This window comes from Salmo salar, chromosome ssa20 (assembly GCF_905237065.1).
Source record: "Salmo salar chromosome ssa20, Ssal_v3.1, whole genome shotgun sequence".
Classification (NCBI taxonomy): Eukaryota; Metazoa; Chordata; class Actinopteri; order Salmoniformes; family Salmonidae; genus Salmo; species Salmo salar.
Window position 1 is genome coordinate 34,678,679 of NC_059461.1, and position 16,336 is coordinate 34,695,014.

Sequence of the window (16,336 nt, forward strand, 5' to 3'; positions counted from 1 at the left end):
GCGTTTCAAACGTCACTCGCTCTGAGACTTGGGAGTGATTGTTCCCCTTGCTCTACATGGGTAACGCTGCTTCGAGGGTGGCTGTTGTCGATGTGTTCCTGGTTCGAGCCCATGTAGGAGCGAGGAGAGGGATGGAAGCTATACTGTTACACTGGCAATACTGAAGTGCCTATAAGAACATCCAATAGTCAAAGGTATATGAAATACAAATTGTATAGAGAGAGAGAGAGTCCTATAATTCCTATAATAACTACAACCTAAAGCTTCCTGGGAATATTGAAGACTCATGTTAAAAGGAACCACCAGCTTTCATATGTTCTCATGTTCTGAGCAAGGAACTTAAACGTTAGATTTTTTACATGGCACATATTGCACTTTTACTTTCTTCTCCAACACTTTGTTTTTGCATTATTTAAACCAAATTGAACGTTTCATTATTTATTTGAGGCTAAATTGATAGTATTTATGTATTATATTAAGTTAAAATAAGTGTTCATTCAGTATTGTTGTAATTGTCATTATTACAACAAAAAAAATTAAAAAATTGTCCGATTAATCGGTATCAGCTTTTATTTGGTCCTCTAATAATTGGTATCGGTATCGGCGCCGAACAATCATAATCGGTCGACCTCTACTCTAAGGTCAGGGTGTGACAGTTGTAAACCAGTCATAATTACTCAGTAGATTTCCAGCCTGTTTGACCAGCGGTTTGTCATTAAAGGTCAGGGAAACAGATGAGCTGTCCACTGAAGTGTGTTTGCCTGTGGCAATGTGCGTGTGTAGACATACAAAACAAAAACTAGATATACATGTATTGTAGAAGATTTTGACTTCTAGAAAGCTTAATACATGACATTTTGGTTTGGCCAAGCACTGAGGTTTTGTGCCAATGTAAGCAACCACCCCAACTGTCTCCATTAGCTCTGTTTGTGGAATAATGAAGATGAGGGTCGTGTTTGGTACCTCCTTCCATTCAACAAACAGCAGCAGTGTAGAATCCCTTCTAGCTCCCTCTGCGTTTTCTCCCCTGACTCCTGAGGCCCCGCACTGGCACTCAGAGTGAGGGTTGACCTTAGGGCCAGGGAGGGAGGAGGGGGGAGGGTGTGGTGGTTGACCTTAGGACCAGGGTCACATAGGGAGGAGGGGGAGGGTGTGTGTGTTTGTGCGGTGCGTACGCAGGACGGGGGATGGGGTTAAAAGGTAGGATCAGGGTGGGGGTTGACCTTAGGGTCAGTGCAACGGTGGAGGGAGGGTGTGGGGGTTGACCTTAGAACTAGGGCCCCGGGGAGAGGAGGAGGGGGGGGGGGGGGGTGTGCGGTGAGTACACAGGATGGGGATGGGGCTAAGAGGCAGGAGGACAGGAAGAATGTAAATAAATAGTCAGCAGTGAGGAGGAAGGGCTCAGGAAAAACTGAACTGGCTAGGCAAGGCCACAGGAAAGAGGCTGCTGCTCATCTACTCTTTCCTCCCTTCTTCCCTCTCTGTGTGAGTTTAAGAAAGGGGAGGGGGGGGGGCTGTACACAGAGACATGGACAACATTTTGGAGATGGTAGCCTATAGCCTTGGGGACAGAGGAAAAGATCTGAGGAGGGGGGAAGAGGTTCAGTCAATCACAGGAAATCTTGGCGTACCTCCTGGACTGCCCTCCCCTGCTCTGTCACTCTGTCCTCTTTGTTTTCACACGGTCACTTTCCCAGTCTGTGATTGGTTACCTAGACCTCAAATGTGGTCATATTTAAGATGAGGGTCATGGAGAGGAGTTGTAACTTGTAACCCAGACATTTCAGTAGTCCTGCTTTAGTGGGAATGACTTCAATTCATGGATTTATCCTAATTTATCATCCTGCATTACTTACAGCACTTGTCAAAGTCATTCCAGGGATGGCCGAGTGTCTGCAGGTTTTTGTTCCACCCTTGTACTTCATTGATTAATTAAGGTCACTAATTAGTAAGGAACTCCCCTCACCTGGTTGTCTAGGTCTTAATTGAAAGGAAAAAACTAAAACCTGCAGACACATGGCCCTCCATGGAATGAGTTTGACACCCCTGACTTACAGTAACTGTATATTCAGGGACCAACATTGTAGAAGCACCCAGCTATATCTAACATGATACTCATGATGACCTCTTCTATCTGTCTCAGAGAGGAATACAGAAGCAGCCCAGCTAGTGTTTATGGACTGGATATATGATCCTATGCCAGAGGTTTTCACTCAGTCCCATTGTTGTTAGAAGTAGAATGTTTATGGCCACCATAGATTAGACCAGTGACCTCGTAGGGGAACTCTACCTCTGTTCAACCTGGAGTAGGCCTAGCTAGGGTCTGATCCAGACAGTTTGTCCTAAATCAGTTATATTAACCATTAATACTGATCTGTATCTGTCTGTTTCTGTCTTATACTGTATCTGTCTTTTTAGCTTTGTAGATCTAATTATAAGTTAGACCAACAAATTAACAGTGTATATACATGTAACTGCCAAAATAAAGGAAACACCAACATAAAGTGTCTTAATAGGGTGTTGGGCCACCACAAGCCACCAAAACAGCTTCAATGCGTCTTGGCATAGATTCTACAAGTGTCTGGAACTCTATTGGACGAATGTGACACCATTATTCTTCAATAAAAAAAACAATTGTTGGTTGGTGGTAGAAAACGCTGTCTCAGGTGCCGCTCCAGAATCTCCCATAAGTGTTCAATTGGGTTGAGATCTGGTGACTGAGACACACACACACTTTAAACCCCCTATGGTCCTTTGAGACCCCTCTTTCAAAGTTACTGAGATCTCTTCTTCTAGCCATGGTAGACAAAATAATGGCCAATTGGTCATTTTTATACAAATTCAGGAGTATTTCCTTTATTTTGGTAGTTACCTGTATATTGATGGTGATTTTCTTCTAGAAGCAAACCATTGCACCCTGGTAACAGTGGGATTAGAGATATCAGAGTTATAGGTGATGTGTGACTAATAATGTCTGTCTGAACCTGAGAATCCCCTCCCCCGTCACTCTTACACACCTAACACACAGGGATAGAGTGTGTGGGCGGTGGGTGTTTGTATGGGCCATGCTAATACGCGGACTGTATTTACAGTATAAGATTGTAATGGCCAGCCATGAGTAGGATGGACAGAGAAGAGGCTGTAGCTGTGCTCTTTAGGTGAACTGTATTGAGCACAGAGGTTGAACAGCTCCCTCCCATCCCCCTCACCTCTGTCTTCTCTGAGTCCCCATCGCCTTGGCAACCACATCCCATCATCTCATTTGAGATCCGTGGTTGCCATGGAGCCATGAGGAAGCCTTGGCAGAGACCTCTGTAAATATTGTACATATTTTTGTTAGTTTTAAGTGGGGTTTTTGTTGCATTTAAAATAAAATAAAAATTGTGGGGGGTGAACCTGTTGAAGGTTGAGCTAAAATATCTGGTGGTGACCCATGGAGTTGCAGGACTGATGATGGGAAGTCTGTTTGCTTGGCTAGCTAGCTAGCTGACCAATCTACATTACATTTACATTTAAGTCATTTAGCAGACGCTCTTATCCAGAGCGACTTACAAATTGGTGCATTCACCTTATGATATCCAGTGGAACAACCACTTTACAATAGTGCATCTAAATCTTTTAAGGGGGGGGTTAGAAGGATTACTTTATCCTATCCTAGGTATTCCTTAAAGAGGTGGGGTTTCAGGTGTCTCCGGAAGGTGGTGATTGACTCCGCTGTCCTGGCGTCGTGAGGGAGCTTGTTCCACCATTGGGGTGCCAGAGCAGCGAACAGTTTTGACTGGGCTGAGCGGGAACTGTGCTTCCTCAGAGGTAGGGGGGCCAGCAGGCCAGAGGTGGATGAACGCAGTGCCCTTGTTTGGGTGTAGGGCCTGATCAGAGCCTGAAGGTATGGAGGTGCCGTTCCCTTCACAGCTCCGTAGGCAATCACCATGGTCTTGTAGCGGATGTGAGCTTCAACTGGAAGCCAGTGGAGAGAGCGGAGGAGCGGGGTGACGTGAGAGAACTTGGGAAGGTTGAACACCAGACGGGCTGCGGCGTTCTGGATGAGTTGTAGGGGTTTAATGGCACAGGCAGGGAGCCCAGCCAACAGCGAGTTGCAGTAATCCAGACGGGAGATGACAAGTGCCTGGATTAGGACCTGCGCCGCTTCCTGTGTGAGGCAGGGTCGTACTCTGCGAATGTTGTAGAGCATGAACCTACAGGATCGGGTCACCGCCTTGATGTTAGTGGAGAACGACAGGGTGTTGTCCAGGATCACGCCAAGGTTCTTAGCACTCTGGGAGGAGGACACAAGGGAGTTGTCAACCGTGATGGCGAGATCATGGAACGGGCAGTTCTTCCCCGGGAGGAAGAGCAGCTCCGTCTTGCCGAGGTTCAGCTTGAGGTGGTGATCCGTCATCCACACTGATATGTCTGACAGACATCTAATTCGAATGATACATCAACACTTGATCAACACAGCACTGGCTTTTTATTCCACCTGCCCCTGTTTCTGGAAGGATGTGGACTGTGTGAGGGGATGACAGAGGCTCGCCTCGTAGGACACTTACAGATTACTGTCGAGGTGTGGTGGTCTCTCAGGCGCTTATAGCTGCCGAAGCATCACAAGTGCGTGCTACACTTTCGGTAGTGGATGTTCCAGCCTTCCTACAGAGGAGAAGTACTAGCTGTGAACTTCAGAGACAGAGGTGCCTGATGAAAAGCTCCGGGCCTGCCTGTCTGATGTTTCTCCCTCCCTGGCTAAACCATCGTCAACACCTCCACTCACGCTACTCCTGTACTGAACTGCATCATGATCTGGCTGTGGAAGGCCATCTCCCATCAACTACTAGCTCGCTGAAATTTTTAAATAATTTTTTCTTTTTCTTTTATAAGCGACTTTGAGATTCTGTATGAAAAGAGCAATAAATAATAATAGATTTATTTTATATCTCCATCCATCATTGTCCTCTCCAGATGAGAGCTGGCCACACATCTCATGGTGTTTACACCCTTATTGCCAAAGCCTCGGGAGACCAGGCATATCATTTGGAAGGATGGCCATGCAAGACTACTTTAGCCTATATACAGTTTAAGTCGGAAGTTTACATACACCTTAGCCAAATACATTCAAACTCAGTTTTTCACAATTCCTGACATTTAATCCTATTAAAAAATCCCTGTCTTAGGTTAGTTAGTATCACCACTTTATTTTAAGAATGTGAAATGTCAGAATAATAGTAGAGAATGATTTATTTCAGCTTTTTTATTTCTTTCATCACATTCCCAGTGGGTCAGAAAGTTTACATACACTCAATTAGTATTTGGTAGCATTGCCTTTAAATTGGGTGAATTTTGGCCCATTCCTCCTGACAGAGCTGGTGTAACTGAGTCAGGTTTGTAGGCCTCCTTGCTCGCACATGCTTTTTCAGTTCTGCCCACAAATATTCTATAGGATTGAGGTCAAGCTTTGATGGCCACTCCAATACCTTGACCTTGTTTTCCTTAAGCCATTTTGACACAACTTTGGAATTATGCTTGGGGTCATTGTCCATTTGGAAGACCCATTTGCGACCAAGCTTTAACTTCCTGACCGATGTCTTGAGATGTTGCTTCAATATATCCACATAATTTTCCTCCCACATGATGCCATCTATTTTGTGAAGTGCACCAGTCCCTCCTGCAGCAAAGCAACCCCACAACATGATGCTGCCACCCCCGTGCTTCACGGTTGGGATGGTGTTCTTCGGCTTGCAAGCCTTCCCCTTTTTCCTCCAAACATAACGATGGTCATTATGGCCAAACAGTTCTATTTTTGTTTCATCAGACCAGAGGACATTTCTCCAAAAAGTACGATCTTTGTCCCCATTTGCAGTTGTAAACCTTAGTCTGGCTTTTTTTATGGCGGTTTTGGAGCAGTGGCTTCTTCCTTGCTGAGCGGCCTTTCAGGTTATGTCGATATAGGACTCGTTTTACTGTGGATATAGATACTTTTGTACCTGTTTCCTCCAGCATCTTCACAAGGTCCTTTGATGTTGTTCTGGGATTGATTTGCACTTTTCGCACCAAAGTATGTTAATCTCCAGGAGACAGAATGCGTCTCCTTCCTGAGCGGTATGACGGCTGCGTGGTCCCATGGTGTTTATACTTGTGTACTATTGTTTGTACAGATGAACGTGGTATCTTCAGGCATTTGGAAATTGCTGCCAAGGATGAACCAGACTTGTGGAGGTCTACAGTTATTTTTCTGAGGTCTTGGCTGATTTATTTGGATTTTTCCATGATGTCAAGAAAAGAGGCACTGAGTTTGAAGGTAGGCCTTGAAATACATCCACAGGTACACCTCCAATTGACTCAAATTATGTCAATTAGCCCATCAGAAGCTTCTAAAGCCATGACATCATTTTCTGGAATTTTCCCAGCTGTTTAAAGGCACAGTCAACTTAGTGTATGTAAACTTCTGACCCACTGGAATTGTGATATAGTGAATTATACGTGAAATAATCTGTCTAAACAATTGTTGGAAAAATGACTTGTGTCATGCACAAAGTAGATGTCCTAACCAACTTGCCAAAACGTTAGTTTGTTAACAAGAAATTTGTGCAGTGGTTGAAAAACGAGTTTTAATGACTCCGACCTAAGTGTATGTTCACTTCCGACTTCAACTGTACATTACTCCATATTTAAAGATGTATATGGTGTTTTATAGGTCTACTGCCTCTTTTATTTAGCCTGTATTAAGCCAAGTTAAACATTTTAAAAAAGTAAGTCACTTAGAAGACATCTTCTTACAGTAACCATGTGGCAGGTTTTGATCACATACCCGACTGTGAACCAGGCCTAATAAGCTGTAAGCTGTGTGAGTACATATGACAGGAGCGATCACACTTCTCTTAGTCCAATGTATTGATGGGTGACAGCCAGTGGTGTGTGTGTTGTTGCAGAGGGAGGGGAGTGGTTGTTATTAGGGATTAACCGGAGGCTCTAGAGACCAGAGGCATGGTCACATGAGAGGACAGGGTGGATGGAGTCAGACCTGAAATATTACTGTTAATAGTGTTGTAATTACAGCCCCCCCCCTGTGAATTGTAGATATTTACAACTCATCATTGAAGGGGTTGCAATGAGTCTCCCTCCCCCTGATTCTGTTCCTCAGTCTAGAGGGGTGTGGAGGTGGGTTGTCACAGGTCTGGGTGAGTGAGGAGAGTGTTTGGGGGTTGGTAACCTGTTTACACCAGACTGAACACCACTCATTCTTGTTTAATTTGTTCAGTCTGGTATAAGCAGGGTTGATAGGGAGGATGGTGAGGCCTGTGTTACCAGGCACTGTCATTTGTGTGAGTGGGGGTGAGGGAGACTGACTGACCGGGTACGTGGGAATACGCTGAGATTTAGTTATGGGGGGCTTGTTTTTTTATATCAGGATTACAGTAATGTCATTGAGCAGATGGGATTTTACATGTGTGTGTGTGTGTGTGTGTGTGTGTAAAGAATTGGTGAGGGCCGTCTGAGGTTGCCAGGTGTAGTGTGACCAGCTCAGTCAGTACTGAGTTTTGAGATGGGTTGGAGATATACGGTACATTACGTGAGACTGAGTAGTCCACACACTTCTGTATTAGTCTCGACTCAGAGTCGCATGTCTAACAGACTTTATTACAGATCTATTTTTAACACTCGATTAATGTAAGCGCTGCAGAGCGAGAGCATGCTCTCCCGCGTGCCACAGACACACAAGAAAGCCATGGCACGCTGTCAGATGTATGATGATGTTGGTCGGTCACCACCCATATCACAGCCACGCTGCGCATCTGCTCTCGCTGTCCCCCACACACACAGTCTGTCACATGGGATGACGCTGGAGAGACGAAGCAGGTACGGGGAGTCAAACATTTAATAAGGAACGGACATGGAACGAGATAGGAACAGCGTCAGCACAAGGGTAACAAAGACAAAAACAATGAATGCATCAGCAGGGAACAGAGCAGGGAACTGACAAATATAGGGGAGGAAATAAACAGGTGATGAATGAGTCCAGGTGAGTCCAATATCGCTGATGCGCTTGACGAGGGAAGGCAGGTGTGCGTAATAGATGGCAGGAGTGCGTGATGCAGGGCAGCTTGGCGCCCTCAAGCGCTCGGGGGGGGAAGAGCGAGAGCTGACATGACACACTCACTCACACTCTCAGACTCTCTCTCTCACACACACACACACACACACACTCTCACACACGCGGCAGCGGGCGTCTCCAGTGAGTGACGTCAGAGCAGGGGATTTCACACACCATCCATATGAGAGGCTGTGGCTCAGACAGACATTACAAACGCTGTGTTACTCACTGACTGACTGCTTTACTACCACTCCAGTCCCGCTCTTTCTCTCTCTCTTTCTCTCTCTCTCTCTTTCTCTCTGTCTGTTCTTAACATGAACTTGTTCACTCCGTTTGACTTTTACCCTCTCTTTTTCAGTCATTTTTCTCTTTGCCATTTTTTTCCGTTTCCTACTCTCTCTTTCGTCATTCTGTTTTGGTGATTTGTGCTTTTTCAATAAAGAATTGTCACTTCTAAAAAAAGAGAAATGTTGACACTATACAGCAACACTATATCCAGGTAAGCCCATATACAGTATATCGTAGCATCTGTTGCCTGGCACTCTGATTGGGAAGTATAAGAAACTTGCATACCCTAGATACAACTCTGCTCATGCCAATAGTTCACTGGCATTCACAGACCCATTACTAGTGTCAGTAAAAACTAAACAGAGAGCATATGAACCTTTTACCTGGGTCTGAGACAGTACTAGCAGGACATCTCTCTCCCTTTAAACCAACATAAGCAAAACACTTCCCCTCTAGACCTCCTAGATATGATCGGTGTATTAGTCTCGCAGGGTCAGGTTCCTAAAAGAGAAACTCCTCTGCAGAATGGAGAGGGAGCACTTTTATTGTATATAACCTTGGGGGTTATTTTGTCTATCAGAATGATACAAAATAGGCAATGTTTTTTTCTTTAATTTCATCTTAACTTTTGTCAATGACCAGTGTTTGCTACATTACACTGTCTGTGTATGTGGATGTTGAGTCAGCATGTTTAAATGGTTGTGGTGCTGTGTAAGTGTCTGTTCCCTGCTACACAGGGAGTGTGTGTGTGTGTGTGTGTGTGTGTGTGTGTGTGCATGCGCACTCTGCACTGTGCAGTCCAGTCCAGTTATTGCAGGCAGCCCTGACACAGATGGTCCTCAGTGATACCACATACCAGAGTCATTGTTTAGGAAAGGCGAGCTCCAGGAGATAATTGACAGCCATAGAGAGGTCCCATCCCCCAGTCCACCTTCCATCTCTCTCTCTCTCTCTCTCTCTCTCTCTCTCTCTCTCTCTCTCTCTCTCTCTCTCTCTCTCTCTCTCCCTAGCAGCAGAGCTCAGGATGGCTGCTGATTGGTTGCTTGACTCTCTTTGTGTGCTATGTGTAGCGTGACGTCTCGCCGGTTGTGTGTGTGTGTTTTCATGCGAGTGTATGGTTGAAGAAGGGGTAGGGGGGAGTTTTCACAACACGATTGCAGTTAGCTTTACTCGCTGGAAAGACAGGGAGGAGGGGGGTTAAAAGATTAAAGAGGGAGTGGGAGGAGGTAGTGTGTAGTGCAGCAGTGAAAGCGATCACAGAGGCTGGCTTTAAAAGAAAAATCCTCTCCCGTGTGTGTGCGCGGTAGACCTATTGGTGTAGGGGAACGAGCGAGAGAGAGAGGGAGGGACAGAGAGAATGTGTGTTTGTACTTGGGCTGAAGTAAAACAGGATTTAAAACACAAGATGGCTTCCTGAATGGATTGGAGCAAAGACGAGAGAGAGAGAGAGAGTGATAGTAGGGATTAGACGAGAGGAAGCCTGAGTCTTCTGATGGGGATACGGCCAGCCGACGGAGAGAGAGAGAGAAGCACACCAAGGCAGATTGGCTCACTGGGTAAATATTAATTACCAGGCAGAATGCCTGACCTGGCCCTGGAGGGGGGTATATTTGAGATAGAGTAGAGGGGGGCGGAGAGACCAGGAGGGTTAGCTGGAGACAAAACACTGCCGGCACTCTAAACAGCTAGATGGGGGTAGGGTTAGGGGGACAAATGTAAACTGCTGCTATTGTTTCATTACTTAAATGATTACTGCTGTTACTGTAAATGTAACAACCCCATTGCAGTGTCTGAACGTTGCTTTTATTCTCTTATTGACAGTAATCTATACATGAATATAACTGTATATGGATTATGAAGATGTAATAATGCATGACCATTTACCTGAAATATTAAATTGATATGAGGTCATGGTGATATTTAAAGGCACATACAGTAGCTACAATCGTGAATAGAGGCTATCCTCTTTCACGATGCATTACATAATTTTATCATTAAAACAGAATCCTTGCTCTCTCACTCTCTCTCGCATTTGAAGACAAATAGAAGTGATATGTGTTAGGGTTGTTTTCTGTCAGGAGGGGAGAATATGAGAATGGGATTATATAGGTAAAGATGAATGAATATAAATATTCTTTAGGCAGTCATGTGTGGATTGACACCTCTTTAAAAAAGCTCATATTATTCTATTGATTGTTATTCTCCCCCCTCTCCCTCCCTCCCTCCTCTCTCCCCCTTTCTCTTTCTACCTGTTTTGAATGGCTGGAAAGGTGGGACATATTGAGGACAACAGTAAAGCCTGGTTTGTAAAGGCCAGTCTGGCAACAGAGGTAAGAGAGACTCGCCCTGGGTCAGATAGACAGAGCTGGTGGGTGTAATATCTGCTCTATTTCTTTGTTATTAGGTTGATTGGAGAGCTTCAGTCCTTGTGTTCCTGCTGGTCTCTCATCTGGTCTCTCATCTGGTCTCTCATCTGTCTGGGATGTCCCTTGTCTGTCTCGGTGTTGTTGGTTGAAAATAAAGAAGAGTAGTTTAGTAGGTTTAGAGTAGTAGGTTTCCATACATTGGGAAGGGAGGTAGGCTATATAGTGCTGCAGCTTTTTTAAGCACATGTTCATGTTTATGCATCATATTAGTGAGCTTTACACTAGCCCCTGATCTACAGACAGACAGACAGTAAATAGACATCCACTGTCGTGCCCATGGCATCTGTCTGTTGGCGCTCACACCGGTGACCATGTTTGGTTTGTGTTCAGAGTTGTCTGAGCTCTGTGTCATAGAGGAGAGGTGTTTAAAGTCAGGCGTGCAAACCAACACATACTGTAGTGCAGTGTGTAGTTAGTTCTCTTCCCCCTCTAGCTCGCTGCATGGCTGCTAGTTCAGCGTTCAGGCTTTCTGACGGCTGCGTTGTGCACTAGGTTGTTGTGATTAAGTGGCTGGCGTTAAGGCTGGGTCGGGTTTTAAAGCGTCCCGGGCTGGGTTGCGATTGGCGGCAGAGTCAGGCATGTGCTGAGAAAGGCGGCCAGCGAGAGGAGGAGGAGAAGGAGGAGGAGGAAGAGGAGGAGAAGGAGGAGAGGAGAGGAGGAGGAACCGTACGCTCAGGGGACAGGGGGCGGGCCCTCCTCTCTGAGTTCTGAAGTCAGCCGAGCTAAAAGTTAGTGGGTCACACAGGCACGCATGAGCATGTGTTTGTCTGGCAGTGTGTGTGTGTGTGTGTGTGTGTGTGTGTGTGTGTGTGTGTGTGTGTGTGTGTAGTAACCTGTAGCGCGTGGCCTCTAAACGCTGGCAGGCTGCTGTTCCCTGGTCTACCAAGTCGTGGCACGCTTGTGTGTTTATATACGGAGTGAATCTCTGCTACGGTTTCAGACAGAAGAATCTGTCCATGCTGTTGCTGAACTGGCAGTCTGTTTATAGCAGGAGACTGGCAAAGCTGATCAATGTCCAATATTCTGACACGTGTCTGTTTTTGGAGCATTCTGTCATTGTTAGCCTGTCAATGTTGAGTTTTGACATGTATAGCTCTGTACACTCTGTATAGTCACTTTATTTTGGGCAGAATTTAGATGTAGGCTTCTCTTGTTGAACTGACTGTCTTCACGGTTTCAGTTAGACATGTTCAGACAGTCAGAGAAATGGTTGTCTTGTTAGTTTTGACCTCAGTGAACTTCCGCAGGTTTGCTGATAGGCTACATTCTTATCAGCTAAGGCTCTTGGCCACCATCTGTTGTCATGATTAAAGACATAGTTCACCCAAATTACAAAATGACAAATTGGTTTCCTTACCCTGTAAGCAGTAAATGTACAAGGTATGACCGCAATCCATGCTTGGGTTTAGTTTATTTGTCAGTGTCTGGCAGTGTTTCCAAATGTTAACATTTTAACATTCGTGACACAATTCCCATTCAAGTCATGGGGCCGTTATTAGCATTGTTCGCGCATGTTCAAATCATCTATACGTGACTTTGGTGAGCTTCGCAATCAATTTGAGATATTTTTGTATGATTTGGACATGATGTGCGAAAAATGCTAATATCGGTCCCATGACTTGAATGGGATTTTTGCCACAAATGCTAAAACGTCATTCTGGAAAATAGTCAAGGCCGGCTCACACCATCCATACAAACATCCCCCTGTTGAAGAATCACTTCAGCATACTCTATAAAAGTCTGGTTTTCACTCTTTAATTCTACATTGTATATACATACGATATAGAAATATACGCATACAATGTATACATTTTCAGTTCTAGAAGGGTTATACTGGGCTTTGTAGTATGGTTCTAACACTTTGTAGTAGCTTTTCAGGAAATGCTAGAGCAATGTTAGTTACCACAGACTGCGCTGGTGTGATTTCTCTTCAAACGCAGTGTTTCCTTTTCATTCATCAAATGTGCACCTGCACCATGCGCAAATACACATAGACTGTAAACCGGAAAGGTGGATGGAACAAAGACACTGAGTCATTGTGTTTCTGACTACAGATGGAAAGTACAGTGCTAGCAGGTTTGGTTTAACCAGGGTGTGTTCCAAGTGGCACCCTATGGGCCATGGTCAAAAGTAGTGCACAATATATGGAATATGGTGCCATGTTGCGGAATCCCCTCCCTTGATTAGAAAGGGTTAGCAGTGACCTCGTTTCTGTGGCAACAGTGAGTGGCAGATGACATCATGGCTGTAATTTTAACCCAGGCCCTCCCTCTAGGATGGTCATGTGTTGAGATGGGTTGCGTGTGTGCGGGGGAGCGGTGTGTATGTAGTATTTACAGGAAGCGTGAGGTGTTTCAGGATAGCTATTCTATTCAGCTTGTTTTCTTGGACCTATCACTGTTAAGTGATGCCTGGTGGCAATAGGCCATGGACTGTTTCTTGGATTGAGAAGGTGGAGTTTTGAACAGACTGCCCACATGTAGAGAACAAATGTCAGGGCTTTCAATGAAGAATCACAATGCACCTGTCTTCTGTAGAAAACAGTTGTTAGGAACGCATCTGTCGAGCACGAAGAACAATTCTTCCTTTTGGTTGTATTTCCATTGGTTACGTCAGATATTCTTTAATTATCAATAAAACCTGTATGAATACCACTTGAAATCAAGTGTCTGTCACCCCATAATACTCCTCAACCAAGATGTGCATGAAACATATTGAGCCTCAGTGGGAACCTAAATGACATTTTGATTCATGTTCTATATTCACCAACTCATTCTCCTCCCCTGATGCAGTCTACAGGGACCACTCAAACGTCAAGAAGGGATTGAGTATCATCAGCATCCCTGTTGCATGTTTCTGCTCTAATGAATGCTCTATAATGGACGCTCCTGCCAGTGGTGTCTCTTCCCCCTCATCGGACCCGTCTGTGGGGCTGACTGAGGACCCATGGCTTGGCCTAAGTTTACGGTGCCCTGTAGCATGGTTGTAGTGTTGTGGCTCTTGCCCCTGCCGGCCAGTGTCTGGTTTCTCCTGGAGTACAGAATGGCTGAGGGCCAGCAGTGCCTGCTGCAGTTAACGAAAAATGAATGGAGGAAGAGAAGAAGGAGGAGGAGGAGGAGGAAGAGGCTGTATTGGCATGTGTTTAACTCTCACCCCTCTGCTGGCTACTCTCCCTCTCAGACTGGGAACTGTTTGTGTACAGTACTGTCATGAATCCTGCCAAACCATGATTACACACGTCACGATTTAGAACGTATCCCTGTAGCTTTGTTTTGAGTTTTCATGATACAATATTGGAGGCATGTCTGGTGTGTTGCTTGGCGTCATGTCAGGTGTGTTGCTTGGAGGCATGTCTGGTGTGTTGCTTGGCGTCATGTCAGGTGTGTTGCTTGGCGTCATGTCAGGTGTGTTGTTTGGCGGCATGTCTGGTGTTGCTTGGAGGCATGTCTGGTGTGTTGCTTGACGTCATGTCTGGTGTGTTGCTTGGAGTCATGTCTGGTGTGTTGCTGGTGTGTTGCTTGGAGTCATGTTCTGGTGTGTTGCTTGGCGTCAAGTCTGGTGTGTTGCTTGGCGTCAAGTCTGGTGTGTTGCTTGGAGGCATGTCTGGTGTGTTGCTTGGAGGCATGTCTGGTGTGTTGCTTGGCGTCATGTCTGGTGTGTTGCTTGGAGGCATGTCTGGTGTGTTGCTTGGAGGCATGTCTGGTGTGTTGCTTGGCGGCATGTCTGGTGTGTTGCTTGGCGGCATGTCTGGTGTGTTGCTTGGGTTCATGTCTGGTGTGTTGCTTGGCGTCATGTCTGGTGTGTTGCTTGGCGGCATGTCTGGTGTGTTGCTTGGAGGCATGTCTGGTGTGTTGCTTGGAGGCATGTCTGGTGTGTTGCTTGGAGGCATGTCTGGTGTGTTGCTTGGAGGCATGTCTGGTGTGTTGCTTGGCGTCAAGTCTGGTGTGTTGCTTGGAGTCATGTCTGGTGTGTTGCTTGGTGTCGTGTCTGGTGTCTTGCTTGGAGTCATGTCTCTGGTGTGTTGTTTGGAGGCATGTCTGGTGTGTTGCTGGTGTGTTGCTTGGTGTCATGTCTGGTGTGTTTCTGGTGTGTTGCTTGGAGGCATGTCTGGTGTGTTGCTTGGAGGCATATCTGGTGTGTTGCTTGGAGGCATGTCTGGTGTGTTGCTTGGGGGCAGGTCTGGTGTGTTGCTTGGCATCAAGTCTGGTGTGTTGCTTGGAGTCATGTCTGGTGTGTTGCTTTGAGGCATGTCTGGTGTGTTGCTTGGAGTCATGTCTCTGGTGTGTTGTTTGGAGGCATGTCTGGTGTGTTGCTGGTGTGTTGCTTGGTGTCATGTCTGGTGTGTTGCTGGTGTGTTGCTTGGAGGCATGTCTGGTGTGTTGCTTGGAGGCATGTCTGGTGTGTTGCTTGGAGGCATGTCTGGTGTGTTGCTTGGTGTCATGTCTGGTGTGTTGCTTGGTATCATGCCTGGTGTGTTGCTTGATGTCTTGTCTGGTGTGTTGGAGCTCCAAAAGTGACATGTCTATTGTTTATGATTCTATGGAAACGTTTTAAACACATGGATACAATCTGCAAGGCTACAAGCTTGGTATATAGACGATACAATATGGCTGGAAAACGTTAGATATTTTACAACAAACGTCGTGGTTATTGGATATGTATGGTATGTAGTGGTTGATGTAAAGCATGACAGAGCACAGGGATGGATGGTGTGTTCTCTGCAGTGCTACAGGCAAGGCGAGCGTTGGCCCTTTAAAACGGGCTACGCCTGACTTGAACATATGGGGAGCTAATCTTAGCCTGACTCCTGGGAGAGACAAGGCTGGCAACATGCCACTGTGCAGGGGAAGGTTCTCTCTCTATTCTTCCCCTTTAACTCCCTCTCTATATATTTATATTTCTCTCTCTCCCACTTCTCTCTCTCTCTAGCTCCCTCTCCCTTCTCTCTCTCTCTCTCTCTCCCTTCTCTCTCTCTCTCTCTCTAGCTCCCTCTCCCTTCTCTCTCTCTCTCTCTAGCTCCCTCTCCCTTCTCTCTCTCTCTCTCTCTCTCTCTCTACTTCCTCCTCTCTCTCTCTCTCTCTCTCTCTCTACTTCCTCCTCTCTCTAGCTCTCTCTCCCACCTCTCACTCTCTCCCCTCTCTCTAGCTCTCTACCACCCCTCTCTCTCTCTCTAGTTCTCTCACCTTCCTCTCTCTAGTACTCTCTCCCACTTCTCTCTCTCTCTCTCTCTCTGTAGCTCACCCCCATTGGTGTTAAGTTGTTGCACCATAGTTGTATTATTTTCTAATATTTTCCCTCACTGTACTGCTGTAGCCTACTGTTTGTTGTCTGTCTGTCTTTGATGCATGGGTCTTGGTCAGATTCCTACCCAAAGTAATCCAACTGAAAGTATTCCAACAGAAAGAAAGTGCTATTGTGGGATTTAAACAGTATGACTTCATCTAACTACAGTGACATCATCTGCTATCCATTCCACTGTTTGTCAAATACAGTATTTGAACCGTTTGTAAGGGTATTATTTCCTCCTTTTGTTCAC

General features: G+C 45.7%; 1 protein-coding gene across 1 annotated transcript in view; it reads left to right on the plus strand.

The window, feature by feature from the left end:
* LOC106580493 (methylcytosine dioxygenase TET3) overlaps positions 1-16,336 on the plus strand; it is a 71,384-nt gene that overhangs the window by 9,514 nt on the left and 45,534 nt on the right. Inside the window, 1 exon segment of the mRNA XM_014161626.2 lies at positions 10,645-10,704. Within this exon segment, the coding sequence (XP_014017101.2) occupies positions 10,645-10,704 (60 nt within the window).